The sequence below is a fragment of the Chiloscyllium plagiosum genome, chromosome 35 (genome assembly GCF_004010195.1).
Source record: "Chiloscyllium plagiosum isolate BGI_BamShark_2017 chromosome 35, ASM401019v2, whole genome shotgun sequence".
Taxonomy (NCBI): Eukaryota; Metazoa; Chordata; class Chondrichthyes; order Orectolobiformes; family Hemiscylliidae; genus Chiloscyllium; species Chiloscyllium plagiosum.
In genome coordinates, this window is record NC_057744.1 from 7109925 (window position 1) to 7132737 (window position 22813).

The 22813-nt window shown below is 39.5% G+C and overlaps 1 protein-coding gene across 1 annotated transcript in view; it reads left to right on the forward strand.

Annotated features, from left to right (window-relative positions):
• Nucleotides 1-22813, forward strand: part of LOC122540544 (centrosomal protein of 164 kDa-like) — a 214084-nt gene that overhangs the window by 69834 nt on the left and 121437 nt on the right. Inside the window, exon 6 of the mRNA XM_043676409.1 lies at nucleotides 21219-21386. Within this exon, the coding sequence (XP_043532344.1) occupies nucleotides 21219-21386 (168 nt within the window). The remainder of the gene's footprint in view (nucleotides 1-21218; nucleotides 21387-22813) is intronic.

Below are 22813 nucleotides of genomic sequence, written 5' to 3' on the forward strand. Positions count from 1 at the left end.
ATGTGTTTGTAGTAAAGTGAATTTAATTTGAACTAACGTATCAGCAGTAAGAATTTGGTTTCATTACATAAGCTTTACAGCAAACACCACAGATAGAGTTGACATGTTTGATATGCCTTATGTTTAGCAGTGACACATTTACTATCAGTTAACTGTTGCTATGCCCATGTGTACGAATGGAATTTATATCAAATGTCTTTGTAGCTGAAGAATTAAAGTGTTTGTTCTCTGAATGGAATCAGATATTTACATAATTGATTAATTTAATTCCATTTACAATAACCAATAAACCTTTCTTTTGACTCTTCACAGTCTCTATTCCGTGATACAGAGGGCAGACCTTTAAGCAATATGAAAGCAGACTAGTTCTTTTTAAATGTATCTAGGATCAAGGGAACATAGTGGTAGAGACTAATTTTACCTCCCGCTGCTTAAAATGTGACTATGATATCAGCATTGTGTTTTTGATTGTTGGTGTGCATGCATTCTTCCACTTGTGTGATTTATTGAAGTAGCTATATCCACACTAGGCATACGTAATATTAAATAAGCCTGCTTTTAATTACTAATACTTCCTGAGCAAATCTTCATACCACATTTGGATAACTCAGCATTGACTATTACATCACTCATCAATTAAAGCATTTCTCAATTAATGTAACTCAAATTTTTTCCAAAATAAGGTACCACAGTTGGTTAATTAAAATCCATTGCTCCATCGGTATTGCAAATAAGGTTGAAGTGTTTTAACTCTGTTTTTGAATTTAAATTCAGTCAGATTAATGGGTTGAAGTCTGTTCCAGTATTCAACAAGACTCTTGTATCAAATGGGTAGGTTCAATCCCAGTTCACCATTGACAATCTCATTTAGAGAGAGCCACAAATATATTTACTATCTGGATGGTTCCCTGACTTTGTGGTAGCAAATGGGAACCTTTATTTCATATTTGACCAATGATATCCTTGATCTCGTAATTCTTCATTTTTGTACTGAAGCTTTGAAGTTGCCAACTTTTCACCAGTGCTTTGCCTGACCAAAAGTCTAAATTTGAGGACTATTCTGCAAATGCAGTTTCACTTAAAGATTTAATATCATCTTAAATTCAAAACCATAGGCACATTCTTTTTAAAGCAATGAATTGCTGTTTAGATCTTGCATATCGGAGGAAGCTAACTCTCAAAATTGTGGCATATATTTTAACTAATTTATATCAAGATCTACTAGGGTGGCAATTCATGGATTCTTATTTATGAATCTCTTGGGTTACAAAATGTTCATTAACTAAATTAGATCATATAAGTTAGTGCTTAATATTTTAAAAGGGGATAAGTTTCATGAATAATCAAGAGAACGAGTTAGAGAAATACACTTGTAGTCAGAATGCAGGACTTCTTTTCCATTTCTACTGAGGCCAGATGAATCAAACTAGAGCTGGAACCTCAACCTATGTTAATAAGTACATGTCATATATACAGATGTCATTGTACTCTAATCCTTTTGAACTTGTAATTATAAGAACATAGGAACAGGAGGAGGCCATCAAGCTCTTTAAGCCTGTTCAAGCATTCAATGAGATCATGGCTGATCTATGGTCCAACTCCATATGCCTGTCTTTGGCTCATATCCCTTAATACCTTTACTTTACAAAAAATTATCATTCTCAGATTTTATAAATACTGTCAGGATCAGAATGTAGGTGTTCATTTTAGTGCCTGTGTCCAGTATGTTTACATGTAGGTCTTCTTTCTCCCAGAGTGAGTGTCCCAATTTCTGTAAATAATTCCAACTGTTGCAGCCAAGTCCAGAGGGATGAATAAATTCTTCCCTTTTAGTTACTCCCAAGTTTAACATAATTAGGTTTTAAATTTTTAAACAGATGTTTTATTCTCCATTCAGTCTGTACTCGAACATGCATTAAAGTGAAGAAACAAGCAGATTGCCAAATTAATCAAAATTATGAATTTTAAGTATTGTAAACTCACTGAGGTAAAATATCACATTTTTTAAAAACGTAAAAGCTTGTCCTGAATTCTGTGACATAGTGTGTGTCTCTCTCGCACGCATACACACACTCGCACACACATTTGTCTAAGCAAATAGAACAAAATACAGGGTAGAAGGAGTATAACTGAAAAAACTGCAGTTCTTCGGTGAAGGAATAATGCATTTTGATGCTGATCTTGAAGTTCCGGAAGAGGTTGTGGCTTATTCTTTGGGAGAGTCTTTTAAAATTACAGTCAGTCCTTTTTCCAGAGTGGATGCTATGATGCTTGGAGTTCCTTTTTGTTTTTAAGTTCTCAGTATAAGTGTATACCAACTTGTAACAAAGACAGAGTTTCAGCTTGAGAAATTGTAGAGTGAAGGAAATGCCTTTGCATTGTGTGAGGAGGCTTTCTTCAATATTTTATTGGATGTTTCTAGATTCTGCAACAAACTCACAAGCTTCTTATCATTGCTTTCCTTGGAGGGTTTTTTTTGTGAAGACTCAGCGTCCACAACGGTGATCATTTATTTTTAACCATGTGTTTCAATGGTCCAAGATCAGCGGTCCAAAATTACCCGTCAATATTGATAGAGGTCCTCCCCTTTGCGGAATGAATTTGGAAGATGGCCTTTGTTCCGGTAATAGTTGTGAAGTCTTGTCCACCGTGACATTTAAAGGTCACATTGTAGATTCCAGATGGTGAATTTGAATGCCCATGCCCACCCTTGGATTAATTAATTACCCTTAGATAGTCTTTCCAGGGTATGATGAACAGATTCAGCCATGTTATTTAGACATTCCCTTGTAATTTCCTGTTAAGCTTGGCTACTTTAAAGAAGCAATATTAAAATGTTCATTTTTGACTCTTCTCTCTCAAACCAAAGTCCAACACTTTTGAGCTAGAGATCTATGGGATTTAAAAATTAGCCGTCCATATTTAGTATCATCATGTCACAGTAGCAAATATTTTGTGAGTTTTAAAGTAAAGAAGTTCATTTATCATCAAACTCCTAATCTGTATTTTAAAGATAAATCTCAATTACATGTCTGTCTCAGAGGCTCACATCCAATAAGATGATGTGATTAAACTTCTAATTATCTGTCTTTTTCACAACAGGACAGATGAAGGCAATGAATTGCATTTAAGGTTTCCTACAGTGGAATTTTCAGGAGATTATTTCACAATGTTGAAACAGGTTTTCCCATTTGCAGGGTATTTGCTGTTTATTATCTTGACTATCTGGATAACTCAGATCTATTTTGATAGTTTTCTTTTCTGCAGCTTCTTGCTGTTTTCAAAAAGGAAACATAACGGCTTTCTCACAAGTCAAAAGTCCTTTTTCCATAGAAAGGGTGGTGTGTTGATTATATATCCTGTGTGTTGTGTTTAGTACCTGAGAAGTTTGGGACATAATGAGGGATAGGGGATTTTCATAATGCAATGGGGCATTGATGGGATCCATTCACATTCATCTTACACTTGTTGACTTTTGATGTTTAATTTGTTTTTCTCTTATGAAATAGAGATAGGTTGGGTTATATTCCATAACTGTTTTGAAGATGTTTCAGTCTTAGCAAAGAATTTCCCGGATGGCTGTGAATGTCTGTATTTAATTAGGTATTGCTTCAGATTCAGGATTGTTTACAGCTCAAAGTATCAAAGGACATTTGATCCTCTGTGGTCTCTTCAATAGCCCATCATCAAGATTTTATTGGCCGTAAGTTCTTAATATACTGGAACATGGCAATGCAAAGACAGAATTTAATGTTGCACAATATATAGGAAGTACTGAGTAATAAGGAGTGATTCCAAGGAGCTAATCTCACTGGAGAATCCCAGTCATAAACTATAAAAGCAAAATTTGAGTGATTTATTGTAAACCCAACAATGGGACTAGAAATTAAAAATCACTGTTAGCAAAACCATAATTAATTACCTTGCTCAATCCACTACCTTAAACAGATGAATACCTTTATGGACTATGAAATGCTGTGCAATGTCATGCAAGTACATTAGGTATTTTTCAGCTGTTGTTGTGACCAATAATTTCTAGTCTTAAAGCTCCCCTGATACTCTTGCTAGTGGATAAAAACAATGCCTAGTGTACCAATAAACCAAGTAATCCAGGATGCTCCAGAGCACATGTATTCAGATTAGGTTAAATGACAATAGTGAAAAATTAGCCAATGCCTATCTGATGCACACTGACCCTTTTTACATTTGTGTAGAGATTGGGGAAGGCAAGGGCCAGCTTGGCTATGGTGAATATTTTTCTGGCATTTTCTTGCTCAACTTGTACTTGAAATCCCTTTGTCTGTGTGTAAGATTTAAATGAGATAGAAACAGTTGCAGTTGTACAAAGGGAACAAATTATAAGAGGCAGATTTGAGCTAATGTCATGAAACTTCTGTTTGGAATTCTGGGTCAGGAATTGGAGACAAATTCCCAAATCTTTCAAGATGGCTGTAGAGATGTAAATTTCAATATCTGATGAGCTGAATGATCTCTCATCTATGGCTGTTATTCTGAAAGCTTAAGTAGAAAAATCTAAGACATTTGGTGCCTGTTGAAATATATTAAAATAATCCTGGCCATCAAGGAATGGGGCAGGCTTGATAGTCCAGCATGATTTTTTCTCTGCTTGTCAATTTTATAAGAATCAATGCCTTCAGGGAGAGAAACTTATTGAATATAAAAAGTTACAAACTGATTTCCTATACTAACCAAGGCAATAAAAATAAGAACAAACATGTTATGTTAGAAGTGTATATACAACACTGGTTAGACTATTTCTTAGTGTTGCTTATAGTTCTGGTCACCATATTAAAGAAAAGATGTGCTTGTACTCTAGGATACAGAGGAAGTTTGCAAGAATGTTGCCAGGACTGGAAGATTTAGCTGAAAGGAAAGATTGAATAAGCTTGGGTTTTCTTTCATACTTAGGAGACTAAGGAGTGACCTAATTGAGATGTCAGGTGAAGAATTGTGACGTTTAGTGTTATCGACCTAATGCAAGAAGGTGGCATAAGACTTGGGTGTCTTCTCATCCACTGGCACAGGCATAATGCACCAAATAGCTCTCTTCTGTGTCACAAACTTTTATGATTTCTATGAATTATTTTCAGTTTATACTTGTTTTCTCTACTTCACCCTTTTAAGGTGCTGTTAGGCCTTTCTTGCACTTCCAGTGTGTAAGGCTGGCTAACTCCAATCAGAGGTTGAATTTCCACGTGTAATTCTGTACCTTTGAGTCATAAATGAAGTCACACTTCATTGTCTAAGAGATATTTGTTTTGAGCCGGTATTTTCCACTACCGGTAGTTGTTATGCCAACATCAACTTAATTTAGCCAACTCATAATCCGCATCCTAATGTGCCGATTAAATTTACAGCGTTATTGCTGCATGATTGCAAGAACTTAATATGTAGTAAATTAATAGGAAATGACACTGTCCTATGTAAAATATATAAAACAAATTTCACAATGTCTGCCACATGAAATATTGCATTGCAGTATTTTAATGGATTGATTGAATGTGCAGCTCTGAGTAATATGTTATTCACACTTTTAATAAATGATCAAGCCTTTATATTCCATCTTTTTCTACACAACTTTGCTGCATTTGTCTGTTATACACTAAGTTATTGTAAAATTTTTTCAATGCTTTAACCTATTTGGAAAATGCTACTTCTGCTGTCCCAATGGCGAACAGTTTTAGCTGTTCCTCACAGTCCACAACTGCCTCAGGAGGAAGCGACTTGGTGCATCATGCTTGTGCTAGTGAAATAAGAGGTACCCAGTCTTATGCCATCTTCTTGCATTAGGTCAATATCATTGCAGGTCACAATGGCTGTCTGTGCTGAGGAAATTCCTGTCCACTGAAGCAATAAAGAGGTGTGGGTGTTATGATTAGCATCAGTATCTCTAGATCAGGAAAAGGGAAATAAGGAATAATTCTGCTGATGGGTGTTGTCCACTGGACATTGCTGGTAACACACAAGTGTGTTAGGTAAAGGTTTGATCAGGTTCAGTTCCGATTCCTCTTCTCTTTGTCTGAACATTCTGCTGCTGTTTGCAGTTAGGATCCCAGATAAAGAATGATCACTGAGGCATGGTACCAAACTCTGCCTAGTACAATTGGTAAGACGCAACATCAAGAAATTAATATCTTTGGGTTATAAGAAAAGGTGGGATTGGAACAAATCACCAGTACCGATTTGATGATAAACTGATGTTTGATTAGATTACTTACAGTGTGGAAACAGGCCTTTCGGCCCAACAAATCCACACTGACCCTCTGAAGAGTAACCCACCCAGACCCATTCCCCTACACCTAACACTACAGGCAATTTAGCATGGCCAATTCACTTAACCTGCACATCTTTGGATTGTGGGGGGAAACTGGAGCACCCGGAGGAAAACCACGCAGACACAGGGAGAATGTGCAAATTCCACACAGACAGTTGCCTGAGGTAGGAATTGAACCCGGGTTTCTGGTGCTGTGAGGCAGCAGTGCTAACCACTATGCTACCGTGCCACCCTATGTTCTTATGTGGTGGGCAAATCTAGTAGCACATTAGTTTATATCCACAAATTTACATTTAAATGTATTCTGAGCTGTAAGATGAGAGTTAGAATTTCTTCACAAAACAGCAGTGTAAGAATGTCTTTTTTGTGGAACTATGGTGGCATTTTGGTTTGTTTATTCTTCCATGGGATGTGAAAGCTGCTAGCCCAGCCAACATTTCTTGCCAATCCCCAAGTGGTGGTAGTGAGCTGTCATCTTGGACTGCTGTAGTCCATTGGGGTAGATGCTGTTAGCAAAGGATTTCTGGGATTTTGACCCAGTGACAGTGACAAAATAGCTATATAATTCCAAGTGAGAATTGTCTGTAGCTTAGAGAGAAACTTTCAGATGATAGCACATTTGAAGCAGAACAGGAGTTGTGGTTTCTTGGTGGTTGCAGATGTGGAAAAAAGTGTTATTAAAATGGAGATGAACAAAATAATGCAGATGTGAAATAACATAAATTAAGTACTTATGAACATATCTGATTATCAGTTTGTCAATAATGAGGAATTGAAGTGACCCACTTAGATGATCAATTAGTAGATTAACATTTTCGAAGATTAGAAATTGAGGCCATTAATCTGTTGCACGAGTGAACATGCTATTTATGGATTACATAACAACACAACAAAAGCAAATATGAATGTTATTTATTCGTGTCCTTCAATTTTTCCTGTCAGTTTGCCGTTTCATAATTGAAACTTGTCTTTTTGCACATGCCAATAATCCAAAACAACAGGAGAAAATTCTGCAAGCATTCCACAGGTCAATGGAGTGAACAGATAAGGTGATGTTTAGGTTTTATCAATTATACTATTACTACTGATTACAGATTAGTAGACTATTGCAAAATTACCTCTTTCACACCTTAGGCATACCATTGATCTGCAATTCAGATTGAGGGAGTCAGGATTGGTCTATGTAATAATGTGCAGATTCTGAGAGATGAACTTCAAATATTGTAACACATGAAGGGACCTAACACTGCCACTTTCAGACCAAAAAATGCCCAGTCTACATCAAATTACCCGAAGTATTGTTTGTATGTTTTTACTATGCAAAAGCAGCATGAGTGATATTTTTCATTAACAGGATGCAGACATTAAGTCCTGTCTCCAGCATTTTTGCCCTCACCTTTCTCTTCCTTCCAAGAACAGTGATGGGGCCCCCGATCCTCATGTACCATCTCAAGGAGCATCCATATCTAACAGATCCACTCCTCCTGCATTCCCCACATCTCCTCACGCTGCCACAGCACCTTCCCATGCAATCGCCGAGGGTGTAACATGTGCTGGTTTGCTTCCTCCTCCTCACTATCCAAGGCCCCAGACAAGGCTCACAATATGGCTCACTTATCCTTGCTGGAGTTAGCATATATACATGTTTGGGGCCAAGCCTCTGCATGATAAAGGAATTTATGCATGCATTGCATCCTTTCAATTAAATAAATCTTGGGAGATACTGTTCAATTGTACATTCCCCACAGTGTGTTTCAACCAATTAGAATCCCCATGCAACTGCTTACCACTGTATTTCCCATGCAGTATAAATTTTTGCTCCCTTTAAGATATGATATTCTTGCATTTGACCTGATGAGTGGAAGATGAGAACCTTCAACCGCATATATTTTTCAGTAGTACTGAAGTTCTGCTATCACAGGTGGCATGGTGGCACAGTGGTTAGCACTGCTGCCTCACAGCGCCAGAGACCCGGGTTCAATTCCCACCTCAGGCAACACAATGTGTGGAGTTTACACATTCTCCCTGTGTGGGTTTCCTCCGGTTTCCTCCCACAGTCCAAAAATGTGCAGGTTAGGTGAATTGGCCATGCTAAATTGCCTGTAGTGTTAGGTGTAGGGGAATGGGACTGGGTGGGTTACTCTTCGGAGGGTCAGTGTGGACTTGTTGAGCAAAGGGCCTGTTTCCACACTAAGTAATCTAATCAAGTGACTGTTTAATTTTACCTATGTTAAGAATAGGCAGGACCATGAAATACTAACTAAATTATCAATGCGTTGCTTTAGTAAAGTGTCCAGGAGGTATGACAAACTCCTCAAGCAGTCTGAGACAGGCTGCTCTGGAGGTTTTCCACTCAGTCCTAGGTTATAATCCACTTCCAGAAATCTACATCAATGCTGAAAGTACCATATAAACATACTTTTAAAGCCCTACAAGCTTTGCTGTGATTTTCCCATGTGCTTAAATAGTCTTGTAACATTCTGTGCCTCTATTCTTATTGAACAATGGAAGGGTTTCACAGAATTCAGCCTAGGCACTTGGGATTATATTCAAGCCAAAGTTTGAACCTTCAGGCAAAGATGGCAGAAATTGAAAGGAATACTTCCTTTGAGGTTTCTGGCATAGACCCGATGGGCCAAATAGTCTCCAAATGGCATCTGTGGCCTATAGACTCTCTGAAGTAAGTGGAGGGTGCCCTTTCTTTAATTATGTTACGATGCTGCTCCTTTAACAAGTTCTTTTTCAAAAGTGTTGTACAAGGCAGAGTTGCCGAGGTGTCTGGGTTTATCTACTTGAAAGGTTTTCAAGTTTAAAAAAAAACACTTGTACAATGAAAAGGTGAATGGCCAATTCTCCCAGCTCAGCTTTTCTCTGGTTTGTTTTGGTTTTGGCAATTAGTCAGTTTTGAGGCTGCTGGTCAAAGAAACAGCTATATGAAGAAGGTGTTCCATGCTGAATCTCTCTTCCATCTCTGTCTCTGTCTCTCTCTCTCCTGTAAGACCCTGTGTTTGATCTTATCTTTTTTGCACAGGGTATTTATGGGGATTGTTGCAGCAATTTGGAACAGTGCCATTAAGTTGGGATAGTCAGTTGGATTTTAAGGTAGTTTAAGTTATTCTGTGTTCTGTTCTCTTTTCTTTGTGTTTCATTTGGTACTCTGTAAATGTTTTGTTTAAAACTGAAGGGTTTTGACCAGCTGTATCACTCCTGGAATATCTACTTTACACCTGTTCAAAACAACAGCGGCACGGTGGCACAGTGGTTAGCACTGCTGCCTCACAGTGCCAGAGACCCGGGTTCAGTTCCCGCCTCAGGCGACTGACTGTGTGGAGTTAGCACGTTCTCCCTGTGTCTGCGTGGGTTTCCTCCGGGTGCTACGGTTTCCTCCCACAGTCCAAAGATGTGTGTGGACTTGTTGGGCCGAAGGGCCTGTTTCCACACTGTAATGTAATGTAATCTAATCTAATCCAAACTAAAAAAGTTAGGGTCTGGGCTACTTCTTGAAATGTTTTGAGGGTGTCTGGCCTGGTTCATAATAGATTGGAGGCTCATCCACGATTTGTTCTATGGTTCTGATTTGCTATTGGACTCGAAGGTAGCAAGTGGTAGGCGTTGGTGTCTTTTGTTCTGGATGTTGATTTTGGTCGGTTTAAACAGTGCTTGGGAAAGCAATAGCTCTTGCAGTCACTTAAGAGTTTTATGGTGGTGGAAGAAGTGACTTTGGGGTTTTAGAAAAGGAGAATAAGGCCAAGCTGGTGGAATTATCAGGTCAACTGGGGTTGGAGCTGCCTCCTTCCATGAGAAAAGGAGAGATAATTATAGCAATAGCTCAGCATTTAAGCTTGCTGGAAATGCCATCAGTATCTTTAGAGATGACTAAAATCTAATTGAAAACGAAACAGCTTGAATTGGAGACAAAAGACAAGGAAAGGGAAAAAAAATGAAACTGTTTGAATTACGATTGAAAGCAGAGGAAAGAGAAAAAGCAAATCGCTTGAGTAGAACAAAAAGTAAAAGAGAGAGAAAAGGAGAGAAAGGAAGAAAGAGAGAGAGTTTGAACTTCAGAAATTGGCACTTAGACAGGAAAGTCAGCTTAAAAGGATGGAGACGAAGGCTGAGGGTAAGCTTATTGAGGAAGAGCAGAGTGTTAAAACAGCACATTTAGCAGCTGAAATGGCTGATAATTATGAGTTGGTCCATAAATCAAAGTTTGGCTTCCAACATCAATTTCAATCCATGAGGGATAGAAATTGGGGAAAAGAGAAATCCTCACATGGAAAAAGAAAGGTAGATCTCGGTGAAGATAGGGCAGAAAGGAAACCCTTGAAGGAGAAAGAGGAGGTAAAAAGCTCTGGTGTGTTCATTGCAATAAAATGCATGAAATCACAGTCTTGTTGGGTTAGGAAAGGCAATGGGAAGACATATGTAGGAAAACAGGATAAGCCAGTGACTTTTGTTGGAGTGATAATGGAAAGCACAGTGGAGGCTAAAAACCTGTACCAGAATATACAACCTGGTCAGAGGTTGGTTAAGGAGGAAGTGCCAGAGCTTCTTGAACAATATACCTGCAAAGGTAAAATTCACTCACAAAGGCCAGGAGTAACAGGTAAAGAGGTTACAATAAGAGATGCAGGATCCTGTCAATCTGTGATGTTTAAATACGAGGAGATATGTACCTCTGAAGGACTATTGCCAGAAAAGGGACTAGTAACTGGAATTCATGGTGAGACAAGAAGCGCTCAATTATGTAAGGTGAGATTAGAGTGTCCAGAGAAGAGTGGAGAAGTTGTTGGTAGGAATTCTGGACAAACTCTCAACTCCTGGAATATAATTTGTCCTTGCTAATGATATAGCTGGTTCAAAGGTAGGAGTGCTGCCTACTGTGGTTGAAAAGCCAGTGAAAACTCAGGCAACTGAACTACTGAAAGATACAAATCCTGGGATTTTTCCAGACTATGTGGTAATGTGGTCACAAAGTCACCAGTTGAAACAGGAGAGTTCAAAGAGTACTGATAAGAAGGTTAAGTGGAATTAGCAGAGATCTCGTTTGATCAGATGGTTGAGACAAATCAGGAGCAGATAGATGAAAAAGCAGACATCTTTGGTTAAGAGAAATTATTGACTTATAGCAGAAAGATGAGAAACTAAACCAATTGTATCAAAAAGCATACATGGAAGAGGAATCTGATGTATCCCGATGTGCTACTATCTTAAAAATGATGTCCTAATGAAGAAATGGAGACCATCACATAATCAGGTAGAGGGGAAATTGGCAGATGTTTGTTAAGTCAGTGGGTCACAGAAAGGAGATATTGTGGGTAGTGCACAAATTGCCGGTAGGAGGCCATTTAGGGGTAAGAAACACCCAAGCTAAAATGGTCTGGACTGCACAAGGATGTAGTTGAATTTTGCCAGAAATGTCACACATGTCCAGTAATCGGAAAATCACAGGCAGTAGTAAAACCCATACCTTTACACCTATTCCTGCCTTTGAGGAACCCTTTACAAAAGTTTTAATTGATTGCGTAGGACCCCTACCTAAAACAAAAAGTGGGAATCAGTATTCATTAACAATAATGGATGTGTCCACTAGATTTCCAGAGGCCACTCCATTACACAATATCACAGCTAAAAGGATTATAGAGGAGTTAGTCAAATATTTTACTAGATATGACTACTCACAGAGATACAATCAGATCAAGGGCCTAACTTTACATCAAAATTGTTCAAGGAAGTTATGGACAGTTTTGGAATAAAACAATTCAAATCTACTTCGTACCATCCAGAATCGCAGGGAGTGCTGGAAAGGTGGCATTAGACATTAAAACCACATTGAGGGCTTATAGTCAAGTCTATCCAGATTGATTGGGATAAGGGAATTCCATTGGTACTTTTTGCTATCAGAGGTGCTCCAAATGAATCGACCAAATTCAGTCCATTTGAATTATGTTTTGGGCATGAAGTGAGGAGACTGCTAAAATTGATTAAGGAGAAATTAGTAAGTCATAGTCCAAATAGGTGGTCTCTGAATTATGTGTCCGATTTTCAGGAATGATTAAATAGAGCAAGGGAGTTGGCTGACAGCATTTAAAAGTATCACAGCATACAATGAAATGGAAAGCAGACAATAAATCAGAAATTCGCAATTTTGCTATTGGGGATAAAGTGTTTGTATTACTTCCAGTGATAGGTGAACCTTTAAATGCAAGATTTAGTAGACCCTATTCAAGTCAAAATGTGGTTGAGTGAGGTGAGCTATTTGATAAGGACTCCAGACAGAAAGAAACCTCACAGGGTGTGTCATTTGAATATGTTCAAAAGATAGGGACGGAAAGCAGGAGAAGAATGTGTTATTGGTTACAATACAGAGTGAAGAACCAAGTTCAAAAGATTCTAAATTGGACATTCCTCAAATTAAATTGAATAATAAGAAAGTTGTCAAAAATTAGGATAAATTATTGAGTTATCTTCCAGAGAAAAATCGAAATGACCTGGAAGAGTTATTGCTATTGCATGGGGAGATGTGTGGAAATAAGCTGGGAAATACTAACCTAAATATGCATCATTTAGATACAGAAGATGCTGTTCCGATTAAGTAACATCCTTGTAGGCATAACCCTCTAAAATTGCACAGGTTCAAAAAGAGGTTGACCGCATGCTCCAAGACAACATAATCGAAGTGAGTTACAGTAATTGGAGCTCATCAATAGTAATGGTACCAAAACCAGATGGTACCCAACAGTTGTGTGGACTGTCGCAAAGTCAATGCAGTTATAAACACTGATGCGTATCGGATTCCCTGTTTGGAAGACCATGTTGTAAAAGTGGGACAAGCAACTTATATTTCTAAGTTGGACTTGCTCAGAGCATACTGGCAGGTACCGTTGGATGAACAAACAAAGACAATTTCGACTTTCGTAATGCCGAATGGACTGTACCAATTTAAAGTCATGCCATTTAGAATGAAAAATGCGCCGGCCACATTTCAAACAATAACCAATAAGGTCATGTCCGGATATATATAGACGAGCTGGTGATTTTTCGTCACGTGGAAGGAACATATGCAACATTCATCAGAATTGTTCAATTGACTTCGGGAGGCAGGCTTGGTGATAAACCTGGGTAAACGACTTTGCCAAATGTCAAGTCACCTTCCTGGGCCATGTTATTGGACATGGACAAATGGCTCCATGGAATGCAAAAACAAAAGTAATTGAGGAGTTTCCCAAACCATCGACAAACAGAGCAGTACTACGATTCCTGGGATTGAGTGGATTATATCGAAAATTCATACCAAATTTTAACAATGTGGCTGCTCCACTCACTGAATCGCTGAAGAAAGTCAAGAAGTTTCAGTAAACAGTGGACTGTCAGAAGGCATTTGACAGCCTGAAAGCTGCGTTAACCATGGTATTAGCCACACCTAATTATGCAAAGCCATTTAAGGTGGCCATTGATGCGAGTGATGTGGGTGTCGGTGCTGGGCTCTTTCAAGAACATGACGAGAATACAGAAAGACCTATCGGGTGTTTCTCCAGGAAATTGAATATTCATCAGCAGAAATATTCGACAATTTAGAAGGAGACTGTGCTGGGTGTTGATATAACAAAATTTCAATGTTTATGTTACCAATAATGTATCTGAGGCAATTATATACACTGATCATAATATGTCGATGTTTGTGGAGAAATTTAAGGACAAAAATTCCAAATTGTTTAGATGGAACTTGTTGTTACAGCCATTTTGAAAATTATGCATATGGCAGGATGAGAAAACGTGATTGGCGACGCATTGTCTAGATTTGGGTGAGGAACGGAGGTGTTCAATCGCGGGAGAAAAACAGACTGTAATAGAATTTAGTGTGCATGTTTGCATGATATTGTCAATGTCATGTATATCTACATTGTAATGTACTAACAGTGTAAGATTAAGGGGTTTTAAAATGAAACCAGTTTGGATATTGATGATTTTTTTTTAAGGAGGGAGGTGAGATGATGCTGCCCCTTTACCAAGGTTGTGTTGTCCTTGGTGTTTTTCAAAAGTGTTGTAGAAGGCAGAGTTGCCGAGATGGCTGGGTTTATCTGCTTGAAAAGGTTTTCAAAGTTTTAAAAACCACTTGTAAAATGAAAGGGGAGTGGCCGGTTCTCCCAGCTCAGCTTTACTTTGGCTTGTTTTGGTTTTAGCATTCAGTCAGTTTTGAGGCTGCTGGTCAAAGAAACAGCTACATGGAAGAAGGTGTTCCATGCTGAAACTCTTCGCCATCACGCTCTCTCTCCTGTAAGACCCTGTGTTTTGATCTTACCTTTTTGCCAAGGTTTATGGAGGCTTTTGGGAATTGCAGGAATTTGGAACAGCACCATTAAGTTGGGATAGTCTGTTGAGTTTTCAGATAGAACAGAGTACAGAATAACTTAATCTGTTTTGTTTGTGTTTTATTTGGTACTCGGTAAATAATTTCGGTTTTGTTTAAAACAGAGAGGTTTTGTCCAGCTGCATCACTCCTGGAATATCCACTTTACATCTGCTCAAAATAAACACAAAACTCAGGGTGTGGGCAACCTTAGAGTCATAGAGATGTACAGCATCATGCCTATATCCCTCCAAACCCTTCCTATTCATATACCCATCCAAATGCCTCTTAAATGTTGCAATTGTACCAGCCTCCACCACATCCTCCGGCAGCTCATTCCATACACTTACCACCCTCTGTGTTAAAAAGTTGCCCCCTAGGTCTCTTTTATATCTTTCCCCTCTCACCCTAACTTTCCCCTCTCACCCTAAACCTATGCCCTCTAGTTCTGGACTCCCCGACCTCAGGGAAAAGACCCTTGTCTATTTATCCTATCCATGCCCCTCATCGTTTTGTAAACCTCTATAAGGTCACCCGTCAGCCTCTGACTGTAGCTCAGATCCTCCAACCCGAGCAACATCCTTGTAAATCTTTTCTGAACCCTTTCAAGTTTCACAACATCTTTCCATAGGAAGGAGACTAGAATTGCATGCAATATTCCAACAGTGGCCTAACCAATGTCCTGTACAGCCGTAACATGACCTCCCAATTCCTGTACTCAATACTCTGACCAATAAACGAAAGTATACCAAACGCCTTTTTCACTATCCTATCTACCTGCGATTCCACTTTCAAGGAGCTATGAACCTGCACTCCAAGGTCTCTTTGTTCAGCAACACTCCCTAGGACCTTACCATTAAGTGTATAATTGGCAAATGAAGTTAAACACAAATAAATATGAAGATGTATATTTTGATTGGGGGAACAGGGGAAGTGCTAGTTGGGATAGAAAAGAAATTCAGGACTACAAATACACCAATTACTATAAGCTGCTCCATAGGTTAGCAAGGCCATGAGAAAATAGACATGAAGGCTCGAGTCTTTATTACAAGAAGGACAGAATTGAAATGGCAAGACTTTATGTTAAAGCTGTATAAAACCTTACTTGGAACCATACTTAAGAGTTCTACATGGAGTTGCAGTTGTCAAACTCTAAAATGAAATGTAGAGGTACTGGGGTGGATAAAGAGATGACTTAAAAAGTTAATGCCAGGAACGCTTGAGGATACTTTTCAGGAAAGAATTGACAGAGTAAGTCTCTTTTCTCTTGAAAATCGATTAAGGATGATCTAATAAAAGTCTTTGAACTGTTGAAAGATTTTGATCAATGGATAAGGGAGAACATTTCCTCTTATGAGTAAATGCATAACTGGAGGCCACCAAATCCCTCAAGAAATTCAGAAGAAACTGCTTATTTGTATAAGAATATAGAATCATGACCATAGGGAAGGGTTGAGATGAAAAGTATAGATGCATTTACGGGGAAGTTCGATCCCTATATAAGAGAGAGAATGGTAGATCTACATGAGGAGAGATGGGAAAGGTTTGGAAGGAGCATAAAAACTAGTGTAGACTGGTTGGGATGAAAGCCCAGTGTTTATGCTGTATATGCATGGTAATCCTATGAAATCACATGTGAAAAAAGCAAAACACAAAAGTGTAATCATTAGTTTCAGCTACATTTTATTTTCTGGGCTATTTCAATGGCTAAAAATGTGTTGCTGGAAAAGCGCAGCAGGTCAGGCAGCATCCAAGAAGCAGGAGAATCGATGTTTCGGGCATGAGCCCTTCTTCATTCCTGAAGAAGGGCTGATGCCCGAAACGTCGATTCTCCTGTTCCTTGGATGCTGCCTGACCTGCTGCGCTTTTCCAGCAACATATTTTCAGCTCTGATCTCCAGCATCTGCAGTTCTCACTTTCTCCTATATCAATGGCTACTTTGGCACCTGAGTTAGAAAGTCTGGTGCTGAATTAGCTGAGGCAGCAGGAAATCTATTGTACAACTGGCTTCAACAGTTCTGAGTTGGACTGAAGAAGATTAATTCTTGATTCCTATTCCTGATCACTGTGCAAAAAGAGCACATCCTGCTAATGTGTGGCCACAGAATGAAGACAGAAGCGCTCTTGTCTGAAATGTAAGTGTATAACCCATCACTAGCCAACATCTAGCCTCACACATCTAAAGAGGCCAGAGTGGTGAGGTAACAACAACTGATATTTATCTAGTGCCTTTGATAAAATTAAATATCCCAATGTGCTTCACAAGTTTGTTCATAGAGGTAAGGAATGTCTTAAAGGAGGAAAGTGACATGGAGAGGTGGACAGGTGTGGGGAAGATGTTCCAGAGGGTAGGACCTATGTGACTGAGGGTATGGCCATCAGTGTTGGAGTAAATAAAATCAGGAATGCTCAAAAGGCGAGATGAGACTGAACTCAGCATCATTCCTGCAGTGGAGACGTTTCTAGAGAATATATGGCTGTAGGAACAGATAATTGGTGATCTTGTATATGACAGGAAAGATGAGACTGTTCTTCATTGAGATTGAAATGAAAGATCTGTTCCACGATAAATGACAATTGAAGCCACTGCAAATTGACCAAATTCTACTTGCAGAGAGGAATGGAGACATATCTCAGAGGATGGTAGGACTACAGGAAACTTTCAGAGAGAGTGAGGACTGAGGCCAAGGACAGATTTGTAAACGATAATTTGTTTAACTGGGAGCTAATGTGGACCAGTGAGCACATACCTGTAGTTGGTAGTGAATTGGGCTTGGTCAAGTTAAGACACAGAGTTAAGGCAGTAGCATCTTGGATTACCTCAAGGTTAAAGTGGGTGGAATGCCACAGAAAAGCCAGGAGTGAATTGGAATTGGGATAATAGAGACATGCACTTCAGTGGCAAATAAGCTACTACTAGAGGCTACTGTAATTTGCAAAACAATACCTGATCACCATCAGAAAAGGAGTAAACAGAGGGAAAGCAGGAGGAGGAAAAAATAAGAAGAGAAAATTCATAAAGAAAAGTCTAGAATACATCAAAGGTTGTAGTGTGCCTTTAAGAAACCTTGCCAGTTGAACTGCAAGTATATAATGAATGTTTCTTCTAACTTTCTGTAATTTTTCCCATTTGGTGTGGGACGAATACAATCAAACATTATGGTGACGATTATCCTGTGCATAGTATGGGTCTATACATGCAATGTTTGGCATTGTACTTTCTGACACTATTCTGATACAATCCTTTCTTAATGTTCACAGGCCCTGAGCCACATAGATGAGCAGAGATGACTAACTGGTGGTTCTGAAGTGAGAATGAAGTCATTTATATCAGGATAACTGGAGTCACTCAAATAAAATTTGAGTCAAATTTCATCAACTTTATTTTGGAGCCAGCAACTGTCTGACTCTGAGAGCTGGGTGAAATCTGCCTTCTGCTAAAACCTTGAGTTGGGAATACAGGGAGGGGAGAGTTGTGGGAGGAAGGGGGGATTTATCATTTTAGATCCAATAATATGTATTTTACATGGAACCACTGAGAGTCTTGCTCAGCAAAGTACTTAAAAGTTTCCTTCAGGTATTTTGTTCTCCATTATCTTTATTCTTTCTACCCCAATGAAAGTGGACACTTCAGGAACAGCTTGATGCTCCATTGAGATTAGGGTAACGGGATAAATTATTGGACAAGTATTTGGAGCACTGAACAGCATCTGGTTTATGCTGTGCCCTGCAGAGAATGTTTGATGTTCTCACTAAATGGGTGAGCATTGAAAAAGAAAAGAATACTTTCTAAATTACAGCAGATTGTGATTCACAGAACTCATTGAATAGTAATTAATTCCAACAGCTTTAGTCAGTCAACTGGAGATTCCTGTGATCCTGTTGCTGACTGCTCTGACTGCTGTAGAACACACAGAGCAGAGAAAATGGACCAAATAACTTTGTCTTTAAGCACTTTATTTGCCTTGAGTTAAAGCTCTCAGTGGCTGGAGACACTGGGGATTTTCTCCAGGTTCATTTTATGGGAAATATCTCTTAGGAAAAACGAACTGTTTCCGTATTCATGTGCAGAATTTAGTCCCTTCTATTAATGAGCAGGATGGCAGATTTTCACTTGTTTTCTTTACGTATGTTCTCATCCATTAACCGGAATCTATAAATGGCTGACTCTGTTGCAGGACTCCATGTACGGTCATAACCTTGCTTCAGATTGTGTTAGGGACACTGACATTGACAGGGTTTTGCATAAGATATTATTTCATACCGTAAACAATTGCCATAACATGAGTTACATTCAACAAAACAGTGTTTTTATAATTTTTTTGTTTTTAACAATTAAATTATGGTCGCTGGCCCCAAAGTGCTTGCCCACTGACACCTCAGTCACCTGCCCTGCCTTATTTCCCAAGAGTAGGTCAAGTTTTGCACCTTCTCTAGTAGGTACATTCACATACTATATCAGAAAATTGTCTTGTACACAATTAAGAAATTCCTCTCCATCTAAGCCTTTAATACTATGGCAGTCCCAGTCGATGTTTGGAAAGTTAAAATCCCCTACCATAACTACCCTATTATTTTTACAGACAGCTGAGATCCCTTACAAGTTTGTTTCTCTTTTTCCCCCTATTGGGGGTCTACAATACAATCCCAGTAAGGTGATCATCCCTTTCTTATTTCTCAGTTCCACCCAAATAACTTCCATGGATGTATTTCCGGGAATATCATGCCTCAGCACAGCTGTAATGCTATCCTTTATCAAAAATGCCACTCCCCCTCCTCTCTTGCCTCCCTTTCTATCCTTCCTGTCGCATTTGTTCCTAACCATGCCCTGAGTTCATCTGCCTTCCCTGTTAGGCCCCTTGCATTGAAATAAATGCAGTTAATTTATTAGTCCTACCTTGTCCCTGCCTGCCCTGACTGTTTGACTCACTTCTGTTCTCAGCTGGACCCGTCTCAGATCGAACTCTTTCCTCACTATCTCCCTGGGTCCCACCCCCCCACCTTACTAGTTTAAATCCTCCCAAGCAGTTGTGGCAAATTTCCCTGCCAGTATATTAGTCCCTTCCAAGTTAGGTGCAATCCGTTATTCTTGTACAGGTCACTTCTACCCAAAAAGAGATTCCAATGATCCAAAAATGTGAGCCTTCTCCCATACACCAGCTCCTCAGCCATGCATTCACCTGCTCTATCCTCCTATTCCTATCCTCACTAGCTTGTAGCACTGGGAGTAATCCAGATATTACTACCCTTGAGGACCTCCTTTTTAAATTTCTGCCTAACTGTCTGTAATCTCCCTTCAGAATCTCAACCTTTTCCCTTCCTATGTCGGTTGCAATGTGGACAATGACCTCCTGCTGGGCCCTCTCTCCCGTGAGAACATTCTGCACCCTCTCTGAGACATCCTTGATCCTGGCACCAGGGAAACAACACACCGTTCTGCCTTTTCTCTGCTGGCCACAGAAACGTCTGTCTGTATCTCGGACTACAGAATCCCCGAACACAGTTCATCTCTTGAAATCCGACATACCCCTCTTTGCATTAGAGCCAGTCTCAATACCAGAAACTTGGCTGTCCGTGCTACATTCCCCTGAGAATCCATCACCCCCTACATTTTCCAAAACAGCATACCTGTTTCCATCTATGTGACTGTATCTGAGACTTCCCCCCCCTTCCTATAACTGCCATTCATCACATACTGTTGCTGTTGCAAATTCCTCATTGCTTCTATCTGTCTCTCCAACCAATCCACTCGATCTGATAAGATTCGCATCCAACAGCATTTATGGAAGATATAATCCGCAGAAACCCTTAAACCCTCTTTAAACTCCCACATCTGACAAGAAGTACTTATCACTGCAAAGACATATTATTGCTCCTTCACAATCTACAGACCCAAAAATAAAAGTTTTGATAACGTGTGAGTGTGTGTAAGTCATAGAGATGTACAGCACAGAAACAGACCCTTTGGTCTGACTCATCCATGGTGACCAGATATCCCAACCCAGTCTAGTCCCACCTGCCAGCACTCTGCTCATATCCCTCTAAACCCTTCCTATTCATATACTCATCCAGATGCCTTTGAAATGCTGAAATTGTACCAGCCTCCATCAATTCCTCAGGCAGCCCATTCCATACACGTACTACACGCACTACCCTCTGAAAAAGCTGCCCCTTAGGTCTCTTTTAAATCTTTCCCTCTCACCCTAAATGTATACCCTCTAGTTCTGAAGACCCCACCCCATGGAAAAGACCTTGTCTATTTATCCTATACTTGCCCCTCATGCTTTTATAATCTTTTATAAGGTCACCTCAGCCTCTGACGCTCCATGGAAAACAGCACCAGCCTATTAAACCTCTCCCTGTAGCTCAGATCCTCCAACCCTGGCAACATCCTTGTAAATCTTTTCTGAACCCTTTCAAGTTTCGCAACATCTTTCCAATAGGAGGGAGACCAGAATTGCACATAATATTTCAAAAGCGGCCTAACCAATGTCCTGTACAGCTGCAAGTCCATGTTGCGCTTTCAGAATTGTTGCAAATTTGTGACCCTTTTTCCATCTCCATCTTTCTTAGGTACTGGGTTTACAACCAAGTCTTGTCCAGGCACCTCAAGGAGGCCTTGCTCCCCTACGTGGCCTTGGGGACTTCCCAGTGAGTACAGTCTGTGGTTCACTGAGCAATATATCTGGAACTACCGGGGGGCTGATGAAGGGTACTCTAGCAAGCTCTGCCACTTTCAGGGTAAGGGTAACTATCGAGTTACTATGGAAGACTGATTTTGTTTCACAACCGGAATTGTAATTTGAAATTAACTGTATATGTTACCCAAGGTAAAAAGAATGTAGCAGATGACTGATCAAGCATTAAGTGGACTGACTAGTGACCAGTAAAAAACAAATTGTAAGTGTCTATGACAATAAGTTGAAGACATTTAAATGCACCATCCCCATCTGTTTCAGCCTAATAACAAATGGAAAATAGTTATAAAATAAGGATTGTCTCTCAAAACCAAGTGGTTGCAGTAAATTATCGCCTTAGTTTAATGTTCTATCTATTTCTACCTGATATTAAGTTATTTTTCCCCTGTCCTATTAATTTTCTCACCTTTCCTCATTGTGTGGCATTGTCTTGTTGAGATACAATTCACAGGTGCCAGACGTGCTCAGAAGTACCTCACTCCTGGCTTATTCATCATGCATGAGCTGAAGAGTGAGCGTCAGCAGATATTTACCCACAGGTGGCATCACAGCTGAGTCCAATCTTATTTTCAGCACATATGCATTTTCCAGCAGGGAGCACAGGATATTGAAAGTGGAATCCTTGCTGATTTGTCCTTATCCACTTTGGAGGTTTTTTATAACAAGCCCCTCTACTGTTGTTCAACAGAGACTTGCAATCGCAGCACCGGGCAAAGAGTAAACTTTCACACTCTGCATGGCCCATGTATTCATCGTCTTCATCAGCATTGTCCCTCTCTTAAAGAAGTGTGTATTATTTTTGAGTTTGTTTGAATGCTAAAATTTCCATCTGCAAACCACAAACATAAATTATGCGGTACTTGAATTGCAAGAACAAAAGGTACTCTTAAAAAGTGACATTCAGAAAAGAAGAAGTTAGTATTTCGGACATCTGATCACAGCTGAAAAGCTACAATCATCTCTTCCATTGAGCAAAGTGGATTCGGACAATGGGTGTTTTAGAGTGGTTACAGATGAGTTTGAGTGGATGTGTGAAGATTGATGCAAGACAGAGAAGTGTGACATGCCTTGACAGCATATCTCCTGGAAGAAATAGCTTCAAGCAACATTAATGATTACTTAATAGAAACCCTTGCAGCGCTTCGCTGAAACTGTAGTGTAATCAAACTAATGAACAGACACAATAGAAGAGTTGCATTATTTCATAATATCCCCAGTTGATTTAGATTTTCTTAATTTTAGGAAAGCAAATCTCAGTACGACTTATACACTTAATGATAAGGTCCTAGAGAGTGTTGCTGAACAAAGATACCTTGGAGTGCAGGTTCATAGCTCCTTGAAAGTGGAGTCGCAGGTAGATAGGATAGTGGAGAAGGCGTTTGGTTTACTTTCTTTTATTGGTCAGAGTATTGAGTACAGGAGTTGGGAGGTAATGTTGCGGCTGTACAGGACATTGGTTAGGCCACTGAT